The sequence below is a fragment of the Schistocerca gregaria genome, chromosome 1 (assembly GCF_023897955.1).
Source record: "Schistocerca gregaria isolate iqSchGreg1 chromosome 1, iqSchGreg1.2, whole genome shotgun sequence".
Classification (NCBI taxonomy): domain Eukaryota; kingdom Metazoa; phylum Arthropoda; class Insecta; order Orthoptera; family Acrididae; genus Schistocerca; species Schistocerca gregaria.
The window spans coordinates 107,077,979-107,102,558 of NC_064920.1; the positions used below are offsets into that span (position 1 = coordinate 107,077,979).

Here is a 24,580-nt window from a genome sequence, read left to right on the forward strand (position 1 = left end):
CCTAGGAGGAATGCTCGCTGTTGAGGAATATCACTGGAATGCTCATTTGAAGCAAGAAACTTCATATCGACGTATTCCCTGTTCCAAATGATTTCCAAGATAGAACACATTTATTGAACATTTGTTTTTGGATTACTGGTGCGCATTTAGGTGTCTTACACTAACTGCTGGATTGGTCGTGGTGGTAAAAGCAACTGGCCACCAAAATCGCCAAGCCTTACGACATTTGATGTTTGTTTATGGCATCGAACGAAGTGTGAGGTGTAGAAACAAAAAATGAATACGTGAAATGAACTGCTTGGTCATATCATAGACGCTGCTGCCCTCATTAGAAAACGTGCAGTGGCACACGAAGAAGCATCACAGCACGTTCTCCCACGAATGCATAAGTGGACTGAAGGAACCAGTGAGACGCTCGAACATTTCTTACTAACTGTACAGCTGTGGTGTGGCGTGTGCGGAAATGCTTAGTTGCGTATGTGTTAAAACGTATGAATTTTCAATTAATACTTTGCAATGTTTACTAACTGTTGTATACGTGTACACACGTAAGCCTGGAATTGTACTGAACAACACAGAAAATAAATAACAATGTACTTCTATCTGAGAAACCATTCAAAACAGGGCATATGTCCATATGAAGTTTTTTGCTTTAAATGAGCGTTCTTGTCTTATCTCCATACACTGACCATTCCTACTGGGACAGCCCGTATTATCCCGTGACCTAACTGTGGCTGGCGTGCAAGTAGACCACTTTCCTACAATCACATAGTTCTGTGATTGGGCGTCGCTTCCTGCAATCCCAATGCTGACCATTTAAGGTTAGTGGTGAATACAGCATAAATTGGCGACAAGGAAAACACGCAATACACTAGCGAGCAGGAAAAGTGCTGCAACCTGCCATTGACACACTCGTGACGAGGGAAGCTTAGCCAATTGCATAAACTGGCAACGAGGAAACTTCCTGCAACCGTACAATTACATAATTTGGCGACAAATTCAGAACAGAAGGAGCACTGACAATTTTAAACTGTCGAGAAAGGAAGCCCGTCATAAACTGGTGACGAATTTTCAAGAGCGTGTACGACAGTGTTTCTGCCATTACAACACAACTGGCAAACAAATTTCGGTCGAATGAAAATACAAATTTATGCGGTGAAACTTTCTTACTGCGTGGCCTTTACTTTTATGATTGTTTGAAACTCTATGTAGACTGTCAATTCCGTTTCCTTTTCAAGAAGATTTCAAAGAATTTTGTGTGATTTCTTGTGTTGTATTTTTCCTACATTTCTCAGTTGGAACTGCAGCAGCCGATTACGTTGCTTTTACAACAACTCTCGACAATGCAAGAGCTGCATGCTACAAAGCTGACAAAACTAGAAGCTGAGAAGCAACATGGCCAGAAACCGGAAATTTGAAGCGTGGCCGTATTATATATCCCGAATGGAGCAACATTTCATCACACGCCGTGTATAAGGTGATGTAGACCACAAAGATTTCCTTATTGCTACTCCTGGTCTTGACGTGTCCAATTTCGTTCAACAGCTATGTTCAGTGACTCTATTCTACTCAGAAATTACAGATAAATTGCAATCATATTTTGAAGCCCAAATACATGTTGCACTCACCAGTTATAAATTGTTTTAATGTTTCCAGGAACCGGATCAACGTTGTGAAAAGTGGATAACACAATTACAGGGCGTAACTAGAGAGTGTACATTTCATTGCGAAAACAAGTGTAGTAAGTAGTATGCAGATTTCTCATCGGAAATATGTTAATCACGCTCTGGCTAGACAGTAAAACCTACGTAGTTTTACGAATCCTTCTTTGAAAGACCGTCTACCATTTATCTGGATATGTGAATACATGGAGGTATCAGAAGACGCGATCACTGCGACGATGATAACATGTTTACGACACATTAGCAACGGGCACAGATGGAGCTCAGTACAGCCACATCAGCACATTACACGGCGTGTGAAGACCACGACGGAATCAAAATTCTGTGAACAGCGTCACTAATGCTGAATTAAATTCTTGTACACGCTGTGGGATTTATAACAAGCGAGAAAACTTACTTATTTTCTTTTTCTCTTTCTCTTTTTTTCTTTTTTTTTTTCTACGCACAATGGCACAATGTAGTTACTGCCTTAAGTCAGGACACACATCAGAATAGTGTCACACTAAACGAACCACGCAACGAAATAAGGCACTCAGCATACCAAAGTGATTCCGAATAAAATTTCAAATGCTGTCCACAACTGACATGTACAAAATAATAAACTTTCACCGTATAAGCGTAATGTCACTGCCACATTTTCAGTGAATGACAAGGTGTTATCTGTAACTCTCCGAGTTATTTAAGTACCACTACAAGTTCAGATTGGTCTATAACTAATTTACATGTGTACAGGAATACAAAGGTACGGAATAGTCAATGAGAGACAGTTACTGCATGTAAAAGACGGTACGTTATAGGCTTTATTCGTATTATTAATACTGACGCAAAAGTTGCAGCAACTGTTGCAAACATATGAGACCAATATTTTCAAGCAAGAGTAGCAAGATCACAGTGCACACATCATGTTTAAGCCGACTGCTTTGCCCAAACTTTGCAAACCGCGCAACATTCCCTTTGCGTTAAAGAACAGTCACACAGGGACCGCCTAGAAAAAATGGTATTATAGAATCCATACGCAGTAGTCAGTGGGCAATGCGAACCAGAGTAGTGCAGAAACGGAAGGGCACATTACTGAACTGCGGAGATTTCAAAGTGATAGTAAATACGCAGTCTATCATAGATTCTTATCCAGTTTCAAAATCGGAAGAACTAATGTCAAAACTGACCGCCCGGCAAGCCGCGCGACCTAACGCGCTGCTTCCCGAGCGGATCCTCGGCACGAATCCGCTCTGCCTCGGGGAATGCGGACTGGTTCCCCTTATTCCGCCTCATACTATGTCGGAGATTGCTGCGGTAACAGTCTCCACATGCGAGTACACCGTAATTACTCTACCATGCAAACATTTCGGGTTACACTCGTCTGGTGTGAGACGTTCCCGGGGGATCCACTGGGGGCCGAACCGCACCATAACCCTGGGTTCGGTGTGGGGCTGCGGTGGAGTGGGTGGACTGCTGTAACCTGTTGTGGGGCTGTGAACCACTGAGGGCTACGGCGGGGCGAAGTCTCTGCGTCGTTTCTTCCCGGTTCAATACACAATACACGCACACATACACAACGTCAAAATGGCAGTATATACCTGGTAATCCTGATTAAGGACGCCTATTTACAAATATACTGATATGGACAACTTAAGGTAGAACGTAAGTTACGCATGATGTGTCACTGCAGAGTAACATAGTTTGCTGAAACATGGACCATGCATAGAAAGAACTGATACAGTAGAGTACGGTACAGTAGATAACTGAAAGTTAAGCCACCGTGATTCATGATGGTTCTCTGGAGAGTACTAACAGAGGCACATGATTCAAAATAGCAATGAATTACAAACATCAGCTGTGTACGGGATGTTGATAGAATCAATGGGGAGAGTTGGAAATGTGTGCCCGACCGGGATGCGAACTCGGGATTTCGTGCTTATTAGTCAAGTGCTGTAACCTGGAAGCCAGTGAGGAGACAGGAATTAGCGCCGGTGTGCGGACTTATCCCAAGCCCGCCCTCCCTCCCACCCCCTCACCCCAGCAGAAACACATTCTCCATTTACTCCACATACTAAGAAAGTAGTGCTCTCTGCCCATTAATCTCAATGCTCGTGGCAAGACCTAGTCCCGCATGGGTTCGGGCGTATGTGTTCATCCACACATAAATAATTATTCGCTTGTGCTCGCCGTAATTATACATGTACGGTGTCTGTTTTTTCGGACATTCGCAGGAGAGGGTGGGGGGAGGAGGGGGACGTGCTTCGAATAAGTCCGCGCAGCCTCGCTAATTCCTGTTTCCTCGGTGGCTTAGGGGTTGCCGGCACGGTACCATAGCGTGTTCGGTCAGAGGGTTAGCTACCCTCTGTAATAAAAAAACTGAGTTAATCGATCAACAACGAACTTAAACGGATGTCTTACGAGGTCTGCCCCGAGCAGGTGCAAGGAACAAAAGCGAACAAAGTGAGACTTTTTTTTTTTTAAAAAAAAAAAAGGGGGGGGTTAGCGTACCTGTCTAGTTAGCAGCAGGTCCCGTGTTCGAATCCCGGTCAGGAACACATTTTCAACTCTCCCCATTGGTTCTATGAACGCAGCTGATGTTTGTAATTCATTGAAATTTCATCTTCGCTGCTGTCACGATCCACCATGGTGTCTGTTAGCATTACGTTGGTAATGAGTTTATGTAGTAGGGCGTTCCATTTCTCCACGAGAACAGCTGACAGCTGCTGGCTGGTAGTTGGCGCATGTTGGCGTGCTGGAATACGTCCACCAAACGCACCCCACACGTGCTCCTTGGGATTTAAGTCGGGGGAACTGGCAGGCAAGTCTATTCGCCCAACATCCTCTCGTTCCAAGATATCCTCTACTTGCGGTGCTTGGCGCTATCGACCACTGTCATCCATTAAAATGAAGTCAGGGCGTAACGTATCCTCGCAAAGAAACGCAATGGGAGAGATCACAGTGTCATAATAACCATGACAGCTGACTGTACCGTATTCAAAGATATGGGGATCAGTATACGCACACCATACCACGTGAACCACAAAAACTATCATGTCACCAGGTTTAAATAATATTTGTTAAGGGACAGAGGGAAGTGGCGGGAGACTTTGATAGGAGTGATGTAGTGCAAGTAATCTGCCTGCCAATGTTCGTGCTGCTAGCGGCGCGTCTTAATGAACGCAGGAGTCGGCTGGCAGCGTGAACATCTGCTGCTTAGAAGCCAAGTCTCAACAGGGCCATAACCGATGTTCCTGCTCGGCATCTCCAAGTGAAGCAGTCTATTCTATCGAGCCCCACTGGGAAGTCAGCTATCTTTGTTAGCGTTCTGCAGAGTTATCTTCCTAGACATGGCCTAGCACCCCATTGGCCAGCTTGTGTCCTTATTCTGGCAAATCAAATTATTGTTCGACATCCTTGTTAACGGCCTTGCCACAGTGGTAACACCAATTCCCGTCAGATCACCGAAGTTAAGTGCTATCGGGCTTGTTTAGCACTTAGATGGGTGACCGTCAAGATCTACCGAGCGGAGTGCACGCAGCCTTTGTGACGCCAGTTGAGGAGCTATTTGACTGAGAAGTAGCGGCTCCAGTCACGTCTGGCGGAGTGTCAGCACTCCGCTGACCACATACCCCTCCATATCCTCATGAAGTGACGGCTATCAACTGAGGATGACAAAACGGTTACTCTGCACCGTTGGGCCTTCCGAGGCCTGTTCGGCCGAAGTTATCAACTACTTCGTGTCGTCCATAATTCCCCCGGCAAAAGGACCACACGCAAGCACCAATATAGTTGTCCGCTTTACCCTACGTGGCAAGCAGCGTATCGCTCATTACGAAAATGCCGTCCTGTGACCTTTGGTCGAGTCCATTTAGCATCTCCGCTTTTTATTCGCAAACATCTGCTTTTCTCCAGCTTGACAGTATGTGTTTGTGTGCGTCAACGCCCCGATAGCTCTCCTGGCGTACCGTGTGTTATAGCCCTAGGGCATCTCTCGGCGTGCGCCTCCACAGGGTGAAGGGTGTTACCTGGCCCAGTCTCAGGCGGCTATTGTGTCTGGGCGGCAGACTGACGGTATCGTCTGGCCAATAAGTTACAAGGCTCGTAAAAAACTCTGTCTGGGTGCGAAGTGTCAATAGTGGGGTAGATACAAAAAAAAAAAAAAAAAAAAACATTAGAAGCCCGTAAAATTTTGTGTTTGGAGAAGACTGTTTAAGGTCAGATAGATTAATGTGACAACAAAAGAAGCCTTGCTGCAACCAGAATGAAAGTCTAACGTGGAAGGTAATGAAACAAAAGGACCGAGTGATCGATCAAATATTACGTCATGAATAGTTGCAGGTACATGTGGTCGTAGACATGGCAGAAGGGAAGATTCGTAGAGGCAGGACTAGATGTGAGTACATAAGGCCGATAGTTCACGATGTAGGAGGCAGCAGTCGTGTTGAAATGAAAGGGGAGTCAAACGAATCCTAGAGCTGTTGAGCGAAACACCAACCCCCGGCTCTAGACAGTGCATCTGTCACGAAGGGAGGGGTGCCCTGTTGACCTGGAAAACATCCTTTATTTGCTATGTTTTGCATCTGTATCAAGTGGAAGAAGTAAACGTCACAGAGTCTATATAAACAAGGAACGGGAACCAGATGCACGCTGCCGTAGTATACTGGGCTGCTACTGAACCGCACAAAACAAATCCGCTTTGTCCAGTTAGCCAAAGGCTCTTGTGCGCTGAATATTTCCATTTTTGAATATTATTCGATTTAAGATACTGCTCCATTTCAATACTTCTCATCATGCTTGACGTCAGTATCAATGGCACCGCCTACATATTCATGAAGGAGCTCACAATAGAAAATATTTTTTTTATTATTTTTTTTAGTACGATGTGTTGAGAAGAGTGAAAGAAATTTATGCATGAGCTTCAGGATTATTTATTTACAAGCGTGATTTCTGGGGCTTGTGGAAGTGGAAGGGCCATCTCGCGTAACGTATCGATACATGCCTTCCACAATTCAGCGGATGCGCAGCGCAGTGAAATTGAGTCGCAGCATACAACAGCTCCTGCAAGTTCGTATCTGTTTGGACGTGCTCAGTTGACGCCGACTTACTCCTATCATGACCGATCAAATAATACAGTCTTTTAATTCGTTCGTCGTCAAAGTCTAAGAGACATAAGGTAGTTAACCGCTGCCATGGTCTCCGTGACTTACCTATTTCTCTCCTCCGTTTTTAGTTTCAGTTCACCAATTTCTTTAATAGTTATTCAATTCACACGCTCTTTTCCATCCTTCTTTGTACTGATCTGCTTCCTTATTAATACTATAATTTTTTCAACGCATTATGAGCTCTTTAATTTTTCATTAAACCTCATTCCGTTTATTTATCCAATTATTGCTTCCATACAATAGTAAAGGTATCACCATAGTTTTTAGGAAATATGTTTTTTTGAAATCTTTTCCGGTTTTATAGTTTAGTGTTCTATTTATTGTTGTACGCATTGTTCGATATTTGTGCAAATTTTCGTCTACATTATTGTCATAAACAGTCCAGATAATCAAAACGTGTCTCTTGTTCAAATATTTGGTTGTTAATTCCCATCTTCAGTGACATTAGATATTTACGTTGAACGGCCATAATCGCCCTACGTAATGATATTTTAAGATAGTATTCTGGTCAACAAATAAATTCGCCGAACAGCCGTGCAAATTGAGAAATTATTTTGTCTTCTTTCCGCTACCGTTTTCGGAAATTCAGTTTGCTATCTTCAGGCCCCTGCATAATAAAAATAGTGTGCATGTAGTGTATTGTATATTAAGGTGTACCACAGAAGACTTAACAGAAAGACACAGGTAATAATAAAAGTACTTAAAACATAGAAAATGCAAGTAGCCGTATTAAGGCAATTACATGCGTACATACAGGACAACAAAATAAAACGTAATATGTGCACATGCTGGTTAGAATTGAAACTATTAAAAATCACTGAGTTATAAGAGAAAATTCTAACCCGTCAGGGTAGCCGAGAGTGCTAATGCTCTGCTTCCCGGAGTCGGGTAGGCGCGCCCGCCCCGGATCGAATCCGCCTGGCGGATTAACGACGAGGGCCGGTCTGCCTGGATGTGGTTTTTAGGTGGTTTTCCACATCCCACTTGGGGAATACAGGGCTGGTTCCCACGTTCCGCCTCAATTACACAGCTCGCAGACATTAGAGGAACGTTCGCACTATTCGATGGCTTACACTAGACGAAGACAGCTAAGGTACACTACTTCTGTCCCTAGAGGTTGGGGGTGGCGGCAGAAAAGTTATCCGGTGCAACTAACACTGTCATATCAGTAGTAACACGGCCGACCCCGCTTTGGCGCGGGACAAAGGCCCCAAGAGAGAAAGAAAGTTATAAGAGAAAATTCTGTTTGTTCAAGTGTTAAGTTCATCACATTGAGAGGATATGGTCTATGATCGTGAAACATTAAAATTTACTGAATACAACAGAAAACAACTTTTGTTATCGATTGTGTTGAACGAGATTCAATCATAAAAATCGTTCATTAATACAATCAACAGTATATTGGAACAAATAAGCCCACGGTCACAAATATTAAGTCAAAATTGACCAGGTCTCGGCGCTACTATGAGCGTCGTCTTCAGAATTAAATTAACTGTTCTAAAACATATTAGGTATATAATACATTAATAAAATTAAAGTTTGAACTGACTGGAAAGAGATGCAGTACTTACAAGTCACATTTAAAAAAATCTAAACCGGAAAGGCGACGTCATGGATAGTTGTGAATAAGATGGCGAGTCGCTAAGGGCAACCCTTGTTCACTCAAGTACGAGCAGCCCTTAGGGCGTCACCTTCTCGAATGACTATTCCACCACACCAGCTACCATCAATTGCTCGCCTGATCATTCGTGCTTTATTGTAAATTTTTTAGTTTTAGTTCCCTAACCGTTATTACAATCTATCTTTTTAGTTGAGCTGTCAGCGTGGCTACCTGCCATGCCGGATTTTTCATTGATGGCAGGGATGGTACTGGCTGCTCTCAGCCTCATAAGGGCAACGACTGGAAGAGCGATATGCTGGAAACCTGACAAAATGCTCCTCCATACATCCACTGAGGCGATTGGCAGAGCATGACACGGGTGTCGGCCTGACACAAATGGCCGGCCCTTCTAGGGCCAGAACACGAAACTTTACCTTATCTGGTATTAGAACCATATTTAGTTTTCTTTTCTGTTATTAGTCTCTCATTTACAAGCTGTTTCGCGTTGTCGGTCGATTACCATTTTCAGTAAAATACCAAACAAAATAACAGCAATTGAGCTATGTTACAAGAAGAGTATTTACAAAATGTGACGTTACATTAAGTGTAACCTAAGCACAATATAAATACGGAATAATTAATATAACAAAAAAATTTCCGGGGTCATGAAAGTGGACGCTAGGATCATTGTGATACTGCAACTGGCGTACTACTATTTCCGTCGACGGGAATACCATTTAATGTTATTCGTAATGCGGTAGCTAAGTGGGACTGGAGCACTAAGGTTGTCTTCGGCCATGGTATTCGTACTACAGGAAGTGATGCCTACCCGATCATACTTTTCACATAATAACCAGGTCCCTCAGTTTTCTGGGTCTCGGCGCGGTGGCGTGTTTACATACATAGATCAGCTGGAGGGAGGGGGAGGGGATTGTTCCACAGATCAAACTCACTCAAAGTGCGCTATCAGTTGCTATCTTGTGGCTCTTCGTTAAATGAATTATAAGTGCCACAGCGAATGTAGTTCTGAGACACATCCATAAGTAAAAAAAACGTACGAGACACGAAGAGCAAAGAAACTATGAAATCTATATTATCGCATTTGTTATTCGTGAGAAACAATGATCCAAAGAAGCTTAGTCCTGAAATAACAGTGATTTCTGGAAACTTTCTTGCTTAATAACTACAGATGTTGTAATATTTCAGTCGATTTTAGTTTGTATTATGCTGCTTTGTCTTCTGACGAGGTAGCTAATATATATGAAGGGGACATGCGTGTTAAAGCGTCATGTGTTCGGATCTTACATAGGAAGCCAACCGATTAAAACTACTGCTCCGTAGCAGCTCTCTATTTCTATTCCTAAAGAACTGTCCTCGCGTGCATATTGCCTCGGACGGTGCACAAGAGGCGCCAAGGCTATTCCGAAGTTCGACTTTGATGCAGGTGGTCGATCGCCGTCGCCGCAGGCAACCGTATACACAGGTCGGCAGCGCGGGTAGTAGATGCATCAGGCGGCACTCCAGCGTGTGATGTCCGTTTCGTCGCACTTAACGCGTTAAGCTTCCTACATTCCTTTGGGAGCAAACGTAAACTAACAGTTGTTACCATTTAACGATGTTCAGAGTGCATGAACTGAATTTTAGAACATCATGACAAAACTGCTAATTATATGAGTATCACACTTCAAGATGGCAATAAAGTGCCGAAACTAGTAATGTGAATATCGTAATAATTAGTTGATTTTCACGGTATAAATTAATGTGTAAACATTTGTAAGGTCGCATGATTCCGTCATGTGTTATTAATACTGGAAACTTAAATTGAGTAAGATAAGGAAATAATGGAAAGTCCTAAATTTAGAGGGATTGTGATGTCAATGACAGAACAATGTCGCGTCCACTCATTGCGGGTTCACCACGGAACACATTTATAAGTGATCACCTAAATAATACTACGTGAAATTCTTGTACAATGTAATTCTTATAAAATAATTTTAATATCTGATCACGCAGTAGTTCACAACTGCAAATTATTCCACTCTACGAAATAGCTGGAAATCTCCTTACGTCTGCCTAGCGCCTGGCTTCCCACGTGTGTTCAGGGGACATTATGAACGTGCGATCATGATACGTTATGAACTCGTAGGTATATTCCAGTGCAGAAATAGTGGGGGGGGAAGTGGCGGTGAGTGAGATGTGTTGAAGGAGGTAACGTTGTGTTAGTGCTGTACAACACTGCAGTATATCCTTTTCAAAACCCCAACGTTTGAGATATGAACAATTACCTGTTTAACTGATCAAATAGACAATAGAACGGTATCTTTTTTCAGAGAAGGGACTTGTAACTGCAGAATTAGAAGTTATCTAGAGACGGAAGGATTTCCGAATCGTCAGTAGCTCCATCTGTGCCCTTCAGTTCATAATTGCAAATGGTCTGAAAACAACCGTTTCAGAAACATGCAGACTCTTAATAACTGTCTGCACGCTACCTACTACTGACTACCTCTGAAGCTGCAAGTTGCTTCTCAACTCTAAAAACTTTATAAAGGCGTTTTTAAGGGCATTGTGATTTAGACGGTTGAGTTCATTAGCAATGATCCTGATAGAAAAGAACATGATTCAAACCGTATCTAATTTCATTGAAAATGTTGTTTGCTTATATTAGAGACAGATGAATGGGCTTAGTGCAAAACAACTGCGAACAGGTGTGTATAGTGACCGAATCTAACTCATTCGATCAGTATTTGCTATTATATCGCTGTGTATTTCGTAAGGAGATTTTCAAAACTATTCGTGAGTTCCGATTGTCCTTTTCAGTGTACTGCCTAAGACCAAATACCAATTATTGGATCGTTTTTACCAACGAAGACAAACCTTCGCAGCCGGGATCGTAAATGCATGCCTGTGCGGCCGCGCTCAATCCGGAGGTAGTCGGTTCGAGTTCTGGTGGTGGAAGAAATATTTTACTGCATGTGTTTGGCCGGCAAGGGAAGTAAAGATGGTGGCATTAACATCCTGGTCACCAGACTTTGTTACAATATCCTGAGTTAGATTACAAACCCCTCTGCGATCACTTGACAATTTATCATCGCTAGTGTTTGGCCAGCAAGGGGAGAAAAGATGTTGGCGTAAACTTCCTAGTCAGCAGTTCTGATATCCTGGGTTACAATCTACACCTCTCCGCTGTCAGCCGAGAATGCGAGTGTTCAGCCGTCAAGGGCAATAAACGTAGTGGCTTAAACTTCCTAGACATAAGACTTTGGACCACTATTCTAGGTTACATCAAAATCTTCTCCGCAATGAACTGAGAAATTTTATGGTTTGTGTTTGGTTGCTAAGGAGAGTAACGGTGGTGACGTAAACGTCTTAGTGACCAGACTTCGCTCCAGTATCCTTTCCACATTACAAACCTCTCCGCAAACAGATGACTATTTTATTCGCTAGTGTTTGACTACCATGGAGAGTGAAAATGGTAGCGTAAACTCCTAAGTTACGAGACTTCACTCCAATATCCTGGTTTACATTACATACCTCTCAGCAATGAATTGAGAAAGTTTAACGTTATTGTTTGGTTGGAAATGGAGCAAATTTGTTGGCGTAACCTTAACGTTCCTAGGCACCAGACTGCCCTCGGTTACATTACGAACGTCTTCGCAAGGAGCTGATTTATATGAGATGGCTAACAGTGATCCGTCCGTCACGGGGGGGTGGGGCGGGGGGGGGGGGGGGGGTGACGCTATGTCAGACCGTCTCCTACGTGCAGTTCAACTGTTGTAGGCTATGTGACAACACCGTCTTTTCCACATCCATAACACCGCAACACTAACTTGAACAAGCACTAGATATAGTCATTCACACCCGTTGCTTGATGACACGTCTGAGGATGCCTGCAGTAAACCCTGCCAAGGACGGCAATGCGACGTTCCGTCCCCAACGCTCGTTTCCTGAGTATGGGAGTGACATTTACAAGAGCAAAATTCTATACTACCTTTTGTTAAACAGCACGATAAGCGACGCGAAACACAGGTTGTGATCACAGTCGATCGGATATCCAACAACAAACTCTCTGAATTAACGAAAATTCTATCAAGTGAATTCCATTTTTGTATACATTAAACCTACTTATGAGAACAGTACAATATTGCTGATTGCAGATTGCTAGATGATTCCATTGACACTATTCAATCGTTCAGTTTAATTCATTACCCCACATTTCTCTAACATGAACTGGAACTAAAGACCATCGTAGGAGATTAGGTTTTGTTGCGACCTGCCCATCTACCTCTTTCAAAAATTACATCAGATATGAAGAAGGGAGGGCGTTGCGCAGTATTCATATTCAATTAAAATGCTGTTTCTCAAAGTAACATTTATTCGGCAGACACCGAAAGACAAAAGACCATGTTTTACACATACAACTGTAATCGAAACGCATTAGATGAATTAATGTTAATAAGATATAAATCACAAAATTAAATACTACGTAACTTTATAAATTTTTTGCACTCGGAAAATATAAAGGCAGTTTTGGTATCAGTACGAATATTTCTTTAAGATGAGAAATGTTATACATAAATTCTCAATCCTTTTAAAGCTCTTCAAAATTTCACTTATTTTCGAAGATGGGACACAGGTTTCAGAATATTATAGTGGACTCAAGTCTGGTTGCTACGTCACTAATATGCATTCAACTCAATTTAATATGCAGCTGATAAATTCTTTTAAATTAATGCTATGATGAATGAAAATGAATCTAAACAGCTTAATACTATCATTAAACACTATTTTATACTTCGTTTTGTGACGTGATATCCCTCCAACTGGTGCGAAGTGCGATGTCTTTCAATATATTTTGGATAGACACAGACTGAACAAATGTTGATGCAAGTCATACAGAACTTCAGTATCTTTAATTTTTGTGAACGCTAACAAAATGTAATCTGGCAACGGCGTGAGGACGGGTACGTTACCCGTCACGAGCGGCTACTATGATTGTTTACAAAATAAATACTGCGCTACGAATACATATTTCCATTTATCCATTTATCAATATTTACATCGAACACACATAGAAACCTCGACAGCACAAGTGAGACTCGACACTAGATCGCATTCCATTAGTGAAATCCATAACTTAGATTTGTGGAGTTCTTTTCATATATATAGTGGGCTGTCATGAACTATGCAGCCCGCCACGAATTCCTCTCCTGTGGCAACCTTTTCATCTCACACTTACACAAAATGTTGAATGCTGGCTCGACATAGTCCAATCTGTTTGCATCAACAGTTTTTCTCCTCTAGCGCTCTCTTTTGTACAATGAAAGGCAGTCCTTAATGTTTTAACCCGTGTCCTGTCTTTCTGTTCCTTCTTCTCTTCCGCGTTTCCCATATATCCCTTTTTTCGACGATTCCGCGGAGAACTTACACATTTCGTATTTTCTCAGTCCACCTAATTTTCAACATTCTTCTATAGCAGCATATCTCGAAAGCTTCGATTCTCTTCTTTTTCGGTTTTCTCAGCGTTATAACTCAACTCCATTTAATGCTGTGTTGGTGACGTACATTCTCAGAGATATCTTTCTTAAAAAAAAGGCCATTGTTTACACTAGAAGTATTATCTTGGCCAGGAATCCCCTCTTTGCTTGCGATATTTTACTTTCACGCCCTCCTTGCGTCGTCCATCATGCATGATTTTACTTCCAAGGTAGCAGTATTACTTTACTGCGTTTACTTCATAGTTATCAGCTTTGACGGAAAATTTCTACTACTCCTCATTCATTTCTTCTTTCTTTGGTTTACTGGCAATACATATTCTATACTCAGTAGACTGTTCATTGTGTTCAGTAAGTCTTCTAATTCTTCCTTGCTTTCACTGAGAATGACAGTGTCATCAGGGAATCTTACCATTTATCCTTTCACACTGAAAAATAATCGCACTCTTGAACCTTCTTTTTATTTTCGTCATTGCTTTTCCGATGCACAAATTGAACAGCAGTGGACAGACTCAATCAGTGCCTTACACCCTTTCTAGCCCGAGAACATCGTTGTTGGTCTTCAACTCTACTTGTTCCTTCTCGGTATTCATACATGTTGTGTATTACCCATCTTATAGCTTGCACCTACCTTCTTGAGAATTTCGAGCACCTTGCTCCACTTTACACTATGAAACGTTTTCTCTTTGGGGGCAAATCAAATGAACATGTCTTGATTTTTCTTCAATCTTGCTTCAACCGAGCGCGGTGGCGCAGTGGCTAGCACACTGGACTCGCATTCGGGAGGACGACGGTTCAGTCCCGCGTCCGGCCATCCTGATTTAGTTTTTGCGTGATATCCCTAAATCGCTCCGGGATGGTTCCTTTGAAAGGGCACAGCCGACTTCCTTCCATAATCCGATGAGGCCGATGACCTTGCTGTCTGGTCTCCTCCCCCAAAACAACTCAACGAACCCAACAGTGCTTCTATTATAAAGCGCTACGTCATAACTGCCTCTCTGTGTTGCCATTACCTTTTATAAAGTGAAACTGATCGTCATCTAACATATCTTTTCCATTCAACTGTATATTATTTTCGCCATCAGCTTGTATCCACATAATGTTAAGGCGATTGTGCGATAATTCTTGCACTTGTATGTCCTTGCTGTCATCGGGATTATGGGGATAATATTTCTTTCCGAACGTCCCCGGTCTCATTGATTCTACCCGAAAGGTAGAACTGTTGTGTGTTTACCACTTTCCGCAACGACCTTGGAAATTCCGAAGCTATGTAATCTGTCCCTTCCGCCCTATCTGATCGCACGCCTTCCAAAACTCTGACTCCAATACTGCACCCCGTATGTCTCCTGTATCAACTCCCATTCCTTCTTCAGTCACTTCATCGGACGTTCCCTCCTCCTCATAGAGACCTTCGACGTACTTCCTCTACCTGTCTGCGGTCTCCCTCGCGTTTAGTAGTGGAATTCCCGTTGGACTGCACAGTACTGGTGCTATATTTAACGCGGGTTCAGATGTTTTTTCCTATCGACCGCAAGTATAGGCGAGGCCACAGCGCACCAAAGGGAGCCTGCTACCTGTGACGAACATGCAGAACGGCTCGCGCGCTACACGGTGACTGGGAGAGGCGACGGACGGAGACTCACCTCAGGCGTGACGAAGTAGCTGGGGCTCTTCTCGATGGTGATCTGGCCGCGGAACGAGTGCGGCATCTTGCGGCGGTACCAGTCCAGGCCGCGCCGGTAGTTGTCGTCGCGGTCGAAGAAGTGCACCTCGCCGGCAGCCTTCTGCACGCGCGGGTGCAGCGCCAGCATCTCGAGCAGCGCGCGCGTCCCGCACTTGCGCACTCCTGCGGGCAGACATAGGAGGGCCGAGCTGTAGCACGCATGTTACACTCGCATCCACTGCTGCCACACACTGTAGCGATTCCACTTCATAAAATTAAATGAGATCGTATTTACCGTTCCATATTATTTGAAAATATCGATGTAGATAATCTTTCTGCCGCGATTCATTACTACGACGGCCACTCCAAAAGAAATGCACACTATTACAGTTTTCATTCTGCATGTGTGAAAGTTTTACAGTGTGTAGATACATCCTTCCCGCTTGTTTTCAAACTTAGTTCAACCTGTTCCCGTGGGTGGCGTCTTCACAGCATGTCTTCAAGATGGCTGCTACACTTGACGTTCGTCAGAAGCAACGTGGTGTCACAGAATTCCTGTGCTGTGAAAACGAGACAGTGAGAAACATCCACAAGAGGTTGAAAAAGGTGTATGGAGATGCTGCTGTCGATCGCAGTGCAGTTAGTCGGTGGGCAAGCAGGTTACATGATGAAAGCGGGCACGGCAATATTGAGGATTGTCCTCGCAGCGGCAGGCCTCGTACCGTACACACTCCAGACCATGTGCAGAGAGTTAACGAATTGGTGACTGCTGACAGACGCACATCACAGAGAACGAATTGTCACGCTATGCTGGGATAGGGGAAGGAAGTGTTGGCGTCAAAAAAAGGTTTGTGCAAGGTGGATTCCCAGGATGTTGACAGTGGCTCACAAAGAAACAAGAAAAGCGGTATGCAGCGAACTTTTGGAACAGTACAAGAATGGTGGCAGGGCTCCATGTGACTATCATATCTTTCGGAAACTGAAAGACTCTCTTCGTGGAACAAGCTTTGAAGATGATGACTCCCTTGTGCACGCTGCCAAACAGTGGCTCCAACAGGTTGGTCCAGAATTTTAGCGTGTGGGTATACAGCCTCTGGTTCCAATATGGCGTAAGGCAGTTGAATGGAAATTATGTGGATAAACGAAAATATTGTTCCTGAAGGATGTATCTACACACTGTAAAACTTTCACACATGTAGAATAAAAGATGAATTAAAAAAAATAGTGTGCATTTCTTTTGGAATGACCCTCGTATATGCAAATACGCTAACACTATAAGTTATCCCTTACGTAAAGTTCAGTATGGAGGGCTCTGTTGGAAAAAAATTACCAAGAGTAAATGCTAGCAGTCTGCAACTGAAGAGTGTAAACCAAAAACCTGCTAAGTGTCACAAATGTCGCACAGGACTTATCCCTTTCAATTTTAATATTAAATATAGTCCACACTAAATAGAAGGACAGTTATGGGTAGATTGTTATACACTGCCGGAAAAAAATAGTACACCGTTTTAGAGATTTTTAACTCATTTATGTGTCAATAGTGGATATGGAATACATGAAATGAATACATTTACAGCCGGTCGCTGTAGCCGAGCGGTTCTAGGCGCTTCAGTCTGGAACTGCGCTACCGCGACGGTCGCGGTTTCGAATCCTTCCTTGGGTATTGATGTGTGTGATGTCCTTAGGTTAGTTAGGTTTAAGTAGTTCTAAGTCTAGGGGACTGATGACCTCAGATGTTAAGTCCCCTAGTGCTCAGGGCCATTTGAACCATTTGCAATTCATTTATACAGTAGCACTTGCGGTTCGACGGTACTAGGTATCGACCAATACTTAAACACTCATAGTAGTACGTAGTGTATCCCCCACTGGCGGCAATGCCGGAGGTGACTAGCATCTAGCCAATCGTACACGTCGGCGAATACTGTCCTGGGATGCGTTATTCCAAGCATGCTCGACCTGTTCACGCAGTTCTGTACGAATTGTTAGTTGACGAGTCGCATGAGTCACTTCTCGCACCATCATATTCCACAGGTGCTCTATTAGAGACGAGTCCAGATATATACTTCTATAGATATGGTGTGTATTGTTTCAGACATGTTCGAAAGAACACCACCATTGATGTCCTGCAGCTGTCTAGAACGAAATCGGAATTACGTATTAAACCTTCAGCTGCTGACGGGCGTTAATATATCGACGGGGCAGGTGAAATTGTGTGCCCGACCGGGACCAGAACCCGGGATCTCCTACTTAAATGGCTGACGCTCTATCCATCTGAGCCACCGAAAGAACAGACACCACCTAAATATAAGTATATAATTCTGGAAATACTGGCCATGACCTTCTTCTTCTGTGCGGATGCACACATGTTACCCGAACTCTTACACGACTTGGTAAGAATGTCTTCCACGAGCAACGAATGTGTTGGGTAGGAACACTACGAATGTAGTGTGTGAACTTATAAGGTGAGAATGTGGGTCTCGCAGGAGGTGCGAGCGAGATAGTCCCTGCAGCCGCACTATCCTCTGTACCCTCGGTGGCTCAAATGGATAGAGCGTCTGCCACGTAAGCAGGAGATCCCAGGTTCGAGTCTAGGTCGGGACACACATTTTCACTTGTCCCAGTTGATATATATCAACACCCGTCAGCAGCTGAAGGTATTAATATATAATTCTAAAGTTCAACTATCGCGCTGGTCACGAAAGTTGCTGCACGTTCTGCAGAGCGCGTTGAGTTTCAGGGGCAGTGTGTGACCGAGGATTATCCTCTGGGAAAACACACCTTTCTGTTGCAAGGACGGAAAAGGAACGGGTTTAAACATTCTGCATATACCAACCGTTGAATAGTGTTCAGAAGCAACAAAGATGAACGAGAGTTGTAGCTTATCACACCCGAGCCCATAAGGCCTATGGTGGGACCTGAGCGCCGTGGACGAGTGCGCTCTGCGAGACAGCTCTCAAGCTCTGATCAGGTCTATGTCGTGAGCGCACATGATCATCACTTGCGTACAGGCTGAATACGTTTTATCTGCTTTCATCGCTGAAGACTACGGCGCGCCATTCCATTTTCCAAGTGATCGAGACTCGAACTCGGGACCTTTGCCTTTCTCAGGCAAGGTCCCGAGTTCGAGTCTCGGTCCGGCACACAGTTTTGATCTGCCAGGAAGTTTCATATCAGCGCTCACTCCGCTGCAGAGTGGAAATCTCATTGTGGTTCCAAGTGATCCTATGACTGCACCAGTCGAAGCAGTGGGCCAAGTGGAAGACGAGGAAGAGGCTTGCGTGCCCGCAGTCCCGGGACTGTTAATAAGCGGTTCGCAACAGTTGGTGTTGACGCGTCTGGGCTCACAAGCCCTCTTATCTGTGCTGCTGACCTGTACCATCTCCCTCTACTGTCCTTACAATGCGACGATCCTGGCGGGCGTCTGTGCTGAGTGGAAGTCCAGAACATCGCCTGAGAGTGTGAGAATGTTAACGTGACCGCTGATAACAGCATCTACTCTACATCGATACTCTGCAAATCACACATAAGTGCCTGGCAGAGGGTTCATCGAACCACCATCACAATGTCTCTCTATTATTCCGATTTCGACAGCGCGCGGAAGAAACGAACACCTATATCTTTCCATGCCAGCTCTGACTTACCTTATGTAGTTTTGACCGTCGTTTCTACCTATGTGGACGGAAAATCAACTAAGTGCCAAGGTAGTTTCAGTTCTATTACCAGTATTTGAATAAAACTCGAAATGCAAATCAGTCCACGTAAGAATGACGTAAATTCTCATAAAAAGTTTTTTTTTTTTCTCTAAGTACTCTTTGCCCTTCAGTTCTGTTGAATATTACATTTATGATGTCAGAATATTCCACTCCAGGTTTTAGAATATTAACATTTTTCCAAGTTTCCAATTCGCTGATGATATATATCACTTCTACTACTCTGGGATTCCTTGCTTTTATACGTACCATGGTTACCTTCGAGATCTGAAACCTTTTTCTTGTTAGTCAAGAATCTACGGCACAGTGAATATTAATGACATTTAGTTAAGTCAACGACTTCAAATTTGTTAGCGCATGTAGCACATCTTACAATGTGTTGTAGGCCTTCAGGTACAAATGCACGCGCACGCTCTGCCTCTTCTCACTCAGCGCGAAGTACCTATCGCACGGCAAGTAGCTGTGGCCGGATACTAAGAACTTTTGTTCATTGATGTCAGAGACTCCAAGTGACTCAAGATAAACAAAATGAAAGACCAGATTTCTTAGGAAACATGTGGGTAACGTAGCAAAGCTTCCACCTTGCGATGAACGAATTGAAATTAACTAACTACTGTGGCACATAGCCGTGTCTTGGGTGCACTGGCAATTTTACGTAGATGAGCTGTAACGCATCAACTAATTTATTTAAATCGGCACATACCAGGTTTTTTGGTTACACTCTTCAATTGGTGTTTCACTGTCCGTTAGAGCATGGGCCTGTAGCTGTCTCACTATCCCCACCGCTGTTTAAATCAGTGACAATCAGTGTGGCTTTATGCATTGCTGCTACGATAATTTCCAAGTCCTTAAATACATGGAATCCATTTTATGTATTGTTCCAATTAACGAAAGAAATAACAAGTTGACTGTTACCAGTCAGTATTCATTTATTTCACAATACGTTTCAAAGTTTTAAACCTCCATCAACAGGTCGATTTGTATGTTTTAATACGACATGTGAGTGTTGTGTTATGACTTTAGGGTAATCTGTGGCACTCTCTCCAATGGTCACAGCCTCCTTTCTCTATTGTAACACATCGCGTATAAACTGTCACACTCTGTATACAAAGATTTTGTCTAGAAATAAAAGTAATAAGAACCCTGTCCATATAACACAATCAGTTCTATGTGATACCCAGTCTAAACTTATAAATCACTGTAATGATCGCGGAGTCTGATGATAAAATCTCAAGCGCCATAAATATTAAACATTAATTCACTATACTTACCTTCATGTCCTTTATGTTCAAATTAATATAGTCCAAAGCAAATTTATACTTTAAATAACTTTCCTGAATGAAAGTAAACAAACATAATCGACCAGCGGATAAATGCCCCATCGGAGAACAAAAAATGTAGATGTGTTCCTGTTTATTTAAAAGACCCTGATTAAAAAGTGGGATACTAACTGCCTCATTCTACCTTCATCAACACCTTTAAATTTTAGCATCCAAACATGTTCCCACTTTTCTTAACATCTAACTCACCTCAAACTCACACAAGCTCCCATAACTGCAACTCACTCACACCCACTAGTCCATCACTGTAAGTCGGCCATAGCAACCACTCCCAGTTATCCTTTCTCGTTCACTCATTCAGTCCAACTCATTATTACTATCTCTTCGTGTCGCTCTGTCGTTGTCTCCTGTCTCACAGTCACAGCCACCTTCGTTCTGTCCTACCGCTGCAGTCTCCTCTCACTGTCACAGTGTCCCTCTTGCTCTCTCTTACTATTTATATATCATTGGAAATATAAATGGATACACTACACTCTACAAAGACTTGCCATTTTACACAAAAAAGGAACACCATGTAAAAGCCAACACAATGAGCTAAGAAGCGTACAGAAAACACACACAAAGATAAAATGTAAACAAAATTCAAATTTGGTCCCGAACTCACTGGTGAACAAATGAACACCAACTGGGCTGCGACACACAACAACCACAATCACACTGTGTTTTGGTGAAGTACAAAGGCTTTTACGACCTTACTTGTGAAAATACGCGTTATATTTACGTGTGCATCACAACATCTCACCTTGATGCTGTGAATAAAAGGGCTTGCCACACGAGAGCGTAAGTAAAAACGAATATAGGTGCGAAATATCGCGATAAACTAAATTATGTTTATATGATAGGTTAACTCCCAACAAAATTTCTCATCTACGTCGTTTGGTTTCAGATGACAAGCTACTTGTAATAAATAATACGCAAGTGGTCCTGAAAAATCCTGCACACAAGGGTCTAAAGGTATTAACAAAACGAAACGAATTATTGTTTGGACTAAATCTCCAATTAATTTTGTAATCATTTAGTAAAAATGTTCGCATTACAAATTGAATAAAATGGAAACCCACTGATGATGGCACAGTGGTGCTGAAACATGCTTGGAAACTTGGAAGAAACGGTGTTTTGCATAACTGTCGGACCTAACATCCTACATTCTTCCCTTCATACTGCTGCTGTCTCTTCTCACCATCACTATCTCTCTCTTCCTCGTTGTCATTGTCATATACCCTGTCCTTCACTATCACTGGTTCTCCCCCACTTCCGCTTCCTGTTTCTCTCTCGAGTTCTCCCCGTGTGGCACTGTCTCCTTCACTTTTTACCTAGCACTGTTCTGTCACTGCCAACTATGTTCCACTGGCGTTGTGTGTCTCACTTTGTATCATACTGCCAATGTCTCCTTCGATCTTTCTATAGCACAACCAATGCCTACTATCTTCCAGTATTTATTACTTTTCCGTCTCTTTACCACTGCCATTTTCTTCCTCTCTTCCAGTACAAAAAAGTGCGAATATATTCGTATGCCAGAATTCTGGGCAAAATTTTAAAGGTGCTGACGAAGGTAGAATGAGGCAGTTGTCAGTCTTTTCAGTAAACAAGAACATAATCGCGTTTTTTGAGCTCTTGTAGGAGCATATTTCCGCTGGTTCCCTACTTTTCTCTGCTGTAAGCAGGGCATGAAACTCGTTTAAAAAGAAATGTATTGGTCGGTAAAATTTAGATAATTTTCCTCAGTGAAATTGAAATAACGCAAAACTAATTTTATGTTTCACACCGGAATTTTCTTGCAAAAAGTTTTGCATCTGCTTCTCTACTGTAGCATGAGGTTCCCAAATGATAACGGACTCTTTGCAGCACATTTCTCCTGGTACGTCAGTTTATAAACATCGATTTTGCCTCACAACGGGCCTTACGTGCATATTTAATGTGCACAAGAAGGGTAGATTTTAACTATTCTACCTCGGAAGCGAATAAAGAGAGCAAAGAAATTCTCATGGCTGTTCGGGTGGGCCTTAGAAATATACCGTAATAATTTCAGCCATTTCCTGTGCATAGCTGTCTTGAAATATTTGGCAGGGTTTTGGTCCGCTGATGACGGTAAAAATGTAGTAAAAACACCGCTTTTGTGGAGTTTTCTAGGGAACCGCCCATTAACTAATGGTACCTTCATAAGTACTATCAAGTACACCGTATACCACATCAAATGCAAAAAGAACTAACCGATTTACTTCATTTGCCTAAGCAAGAGGAAGTAAGTAATATTAATAAGTGACTCAGTACTGTAGGATAGTGACGCTAATACCTTTCCTAGTCTAATATCCAAAACACTTTCCCCTGCCTTCCTACCATCAATAGAACCCGAGGTATGGTCACCGGAACAGACCATTTTTATGTCCGGCGTAATGCAACATAGTAGGTACACTTGCTGTCGCATGCATACCGATACGTGCTCAAATAATGAAGACTGACTGATGACTTATCCAAAGCTAGTCTTAGACTATGGCCGTCTTGTTTTCTGCCTGCCAGAGCAGGGAGCATTTTCGTGATTTTCCGCCAACATTTATAACAGCGTTCCAATTTTTTGTTAACTTTTACGGTTTAAAAAGGAAAAAAATGACATTGTAGTTAGAAATTTATAGGGAAGTCGCTCAGAATTCTGAATTTGGTTTTTAATCACTCGAGCACTTAAATGTTAATACTGAACGTTACGCATCTTGGCGCCAAATCTGATGCCAGACTTGCTTCGATCTGCCGTCGCTCAAGGACAGAAGTAGCCCACTTGTCAGAGCTCTCCCACGCTTCGGGTCCACGCGACGTATCCATCTGTCACTAGTGGACCGTGTGTCACTCGTGAAGTGGGAAATCCGTCACTCTACCGACTGGCACAGCTACAGCTGCGAATACAGTTCTATATGACGCGATAAACCATGCCCCTTTACGTGGCATAGTACCGGACGGCGGATTTATCGGACAATAGCTGTCTCTAAATTCTAGCGCTGGTGGCGACACCTGTCACGCCACTGCTCATGGGAATGGCAACATGTTATCTGTTTAAGTTTTATATCATTGTTGACAAACTGCACACTGAAGGCCAGAACTGATGATGCTCTGCTTAGCAGGTCGAAGTCAGTACTCCATACAAATTATAAAAATGTATGTGCATATGTGTGTATGTTTGTACGTACGTACGTTTAACGTCTCCGACTAAACCACTGGATCAATTTCAACCGAACTTGGTAAATATATAATTTATATAATAAAAGAATGGCTCTGGGGATAAGAACCACCAACTTGTCAAAGGGGTGGCAGTGGAGGTGGTAAAGCAATGTAGCCTGCGACGTGAGAATACCCATACTTTAGTGATCCAGTATTTGAGAATGAGAACACTTCGAGGCTTGCAACTAACTTTACACATAATTTCAGATCGTTACGAAACTTTTTCTCTTTTACAACCCCCAGAAAATGATGAAAGGAAAAAAGTTTGTCGTTTACTACATTATCGCTGTTCCTGTAGTAAAACTGCCACATGAAGAACGACCTTTTAATCATAACATGTAAGCTTTCACGGCCGGCGTCTTCATTAATTAAAACTTCCGGGCTGAAGTGCCGTGGTCCATATATAAAACTTCTTCTCCTTCCTGACGTTTCGTTGCCTACTGCGGGCAACATCTTCTCAGGTGAGTCGCCGACTTGGGTCAGCAGATACGGCTTCATAAACACTGAATACGCCAAAACTTACCACATTGTATTAGACGTGTAAATTTATCACATCATTGTTACTAAACCTAATCGCAGCACTTGTTGCAGACAATATCCACATTTGACTCTGAATGTACCTGCAAAACTGTATCATTGTACGACATACAGTTCAGGAGGTAAACACCATAAGTATTAAGCTGCGTGAAAATGAAACTGCAGATCGAAACTCGTTACACATGCAGATGAAATATGTATAAAACTA

At 42.8% G+C, this 24,580-nt stretch overlaps 1 protein-coding gene across 1 annotated transcript in view; it reads right to left on the reverse strand.

The window, feature by feature from the left end:
- Nucleotides 1-24,580, reverse strand: part of LOC126334532 (heparan sulfate glucosamine 3-O-sulfotransferase 1) — a 324,346-nt gene that overhangs the window by 72,191 nt on the left and 227,575 nt on the right. Inside the window, exon 3 of the mRNA XM_049996889.1 lies at nt 15,559-15,761. Coding sequence (XP_049852846.1) covers nt 15,559-15,761 — 203 coding nt within the window. The remainder of the gene's footprint in view (nt 1-15,558; nt 15,762-24,580) is intronic.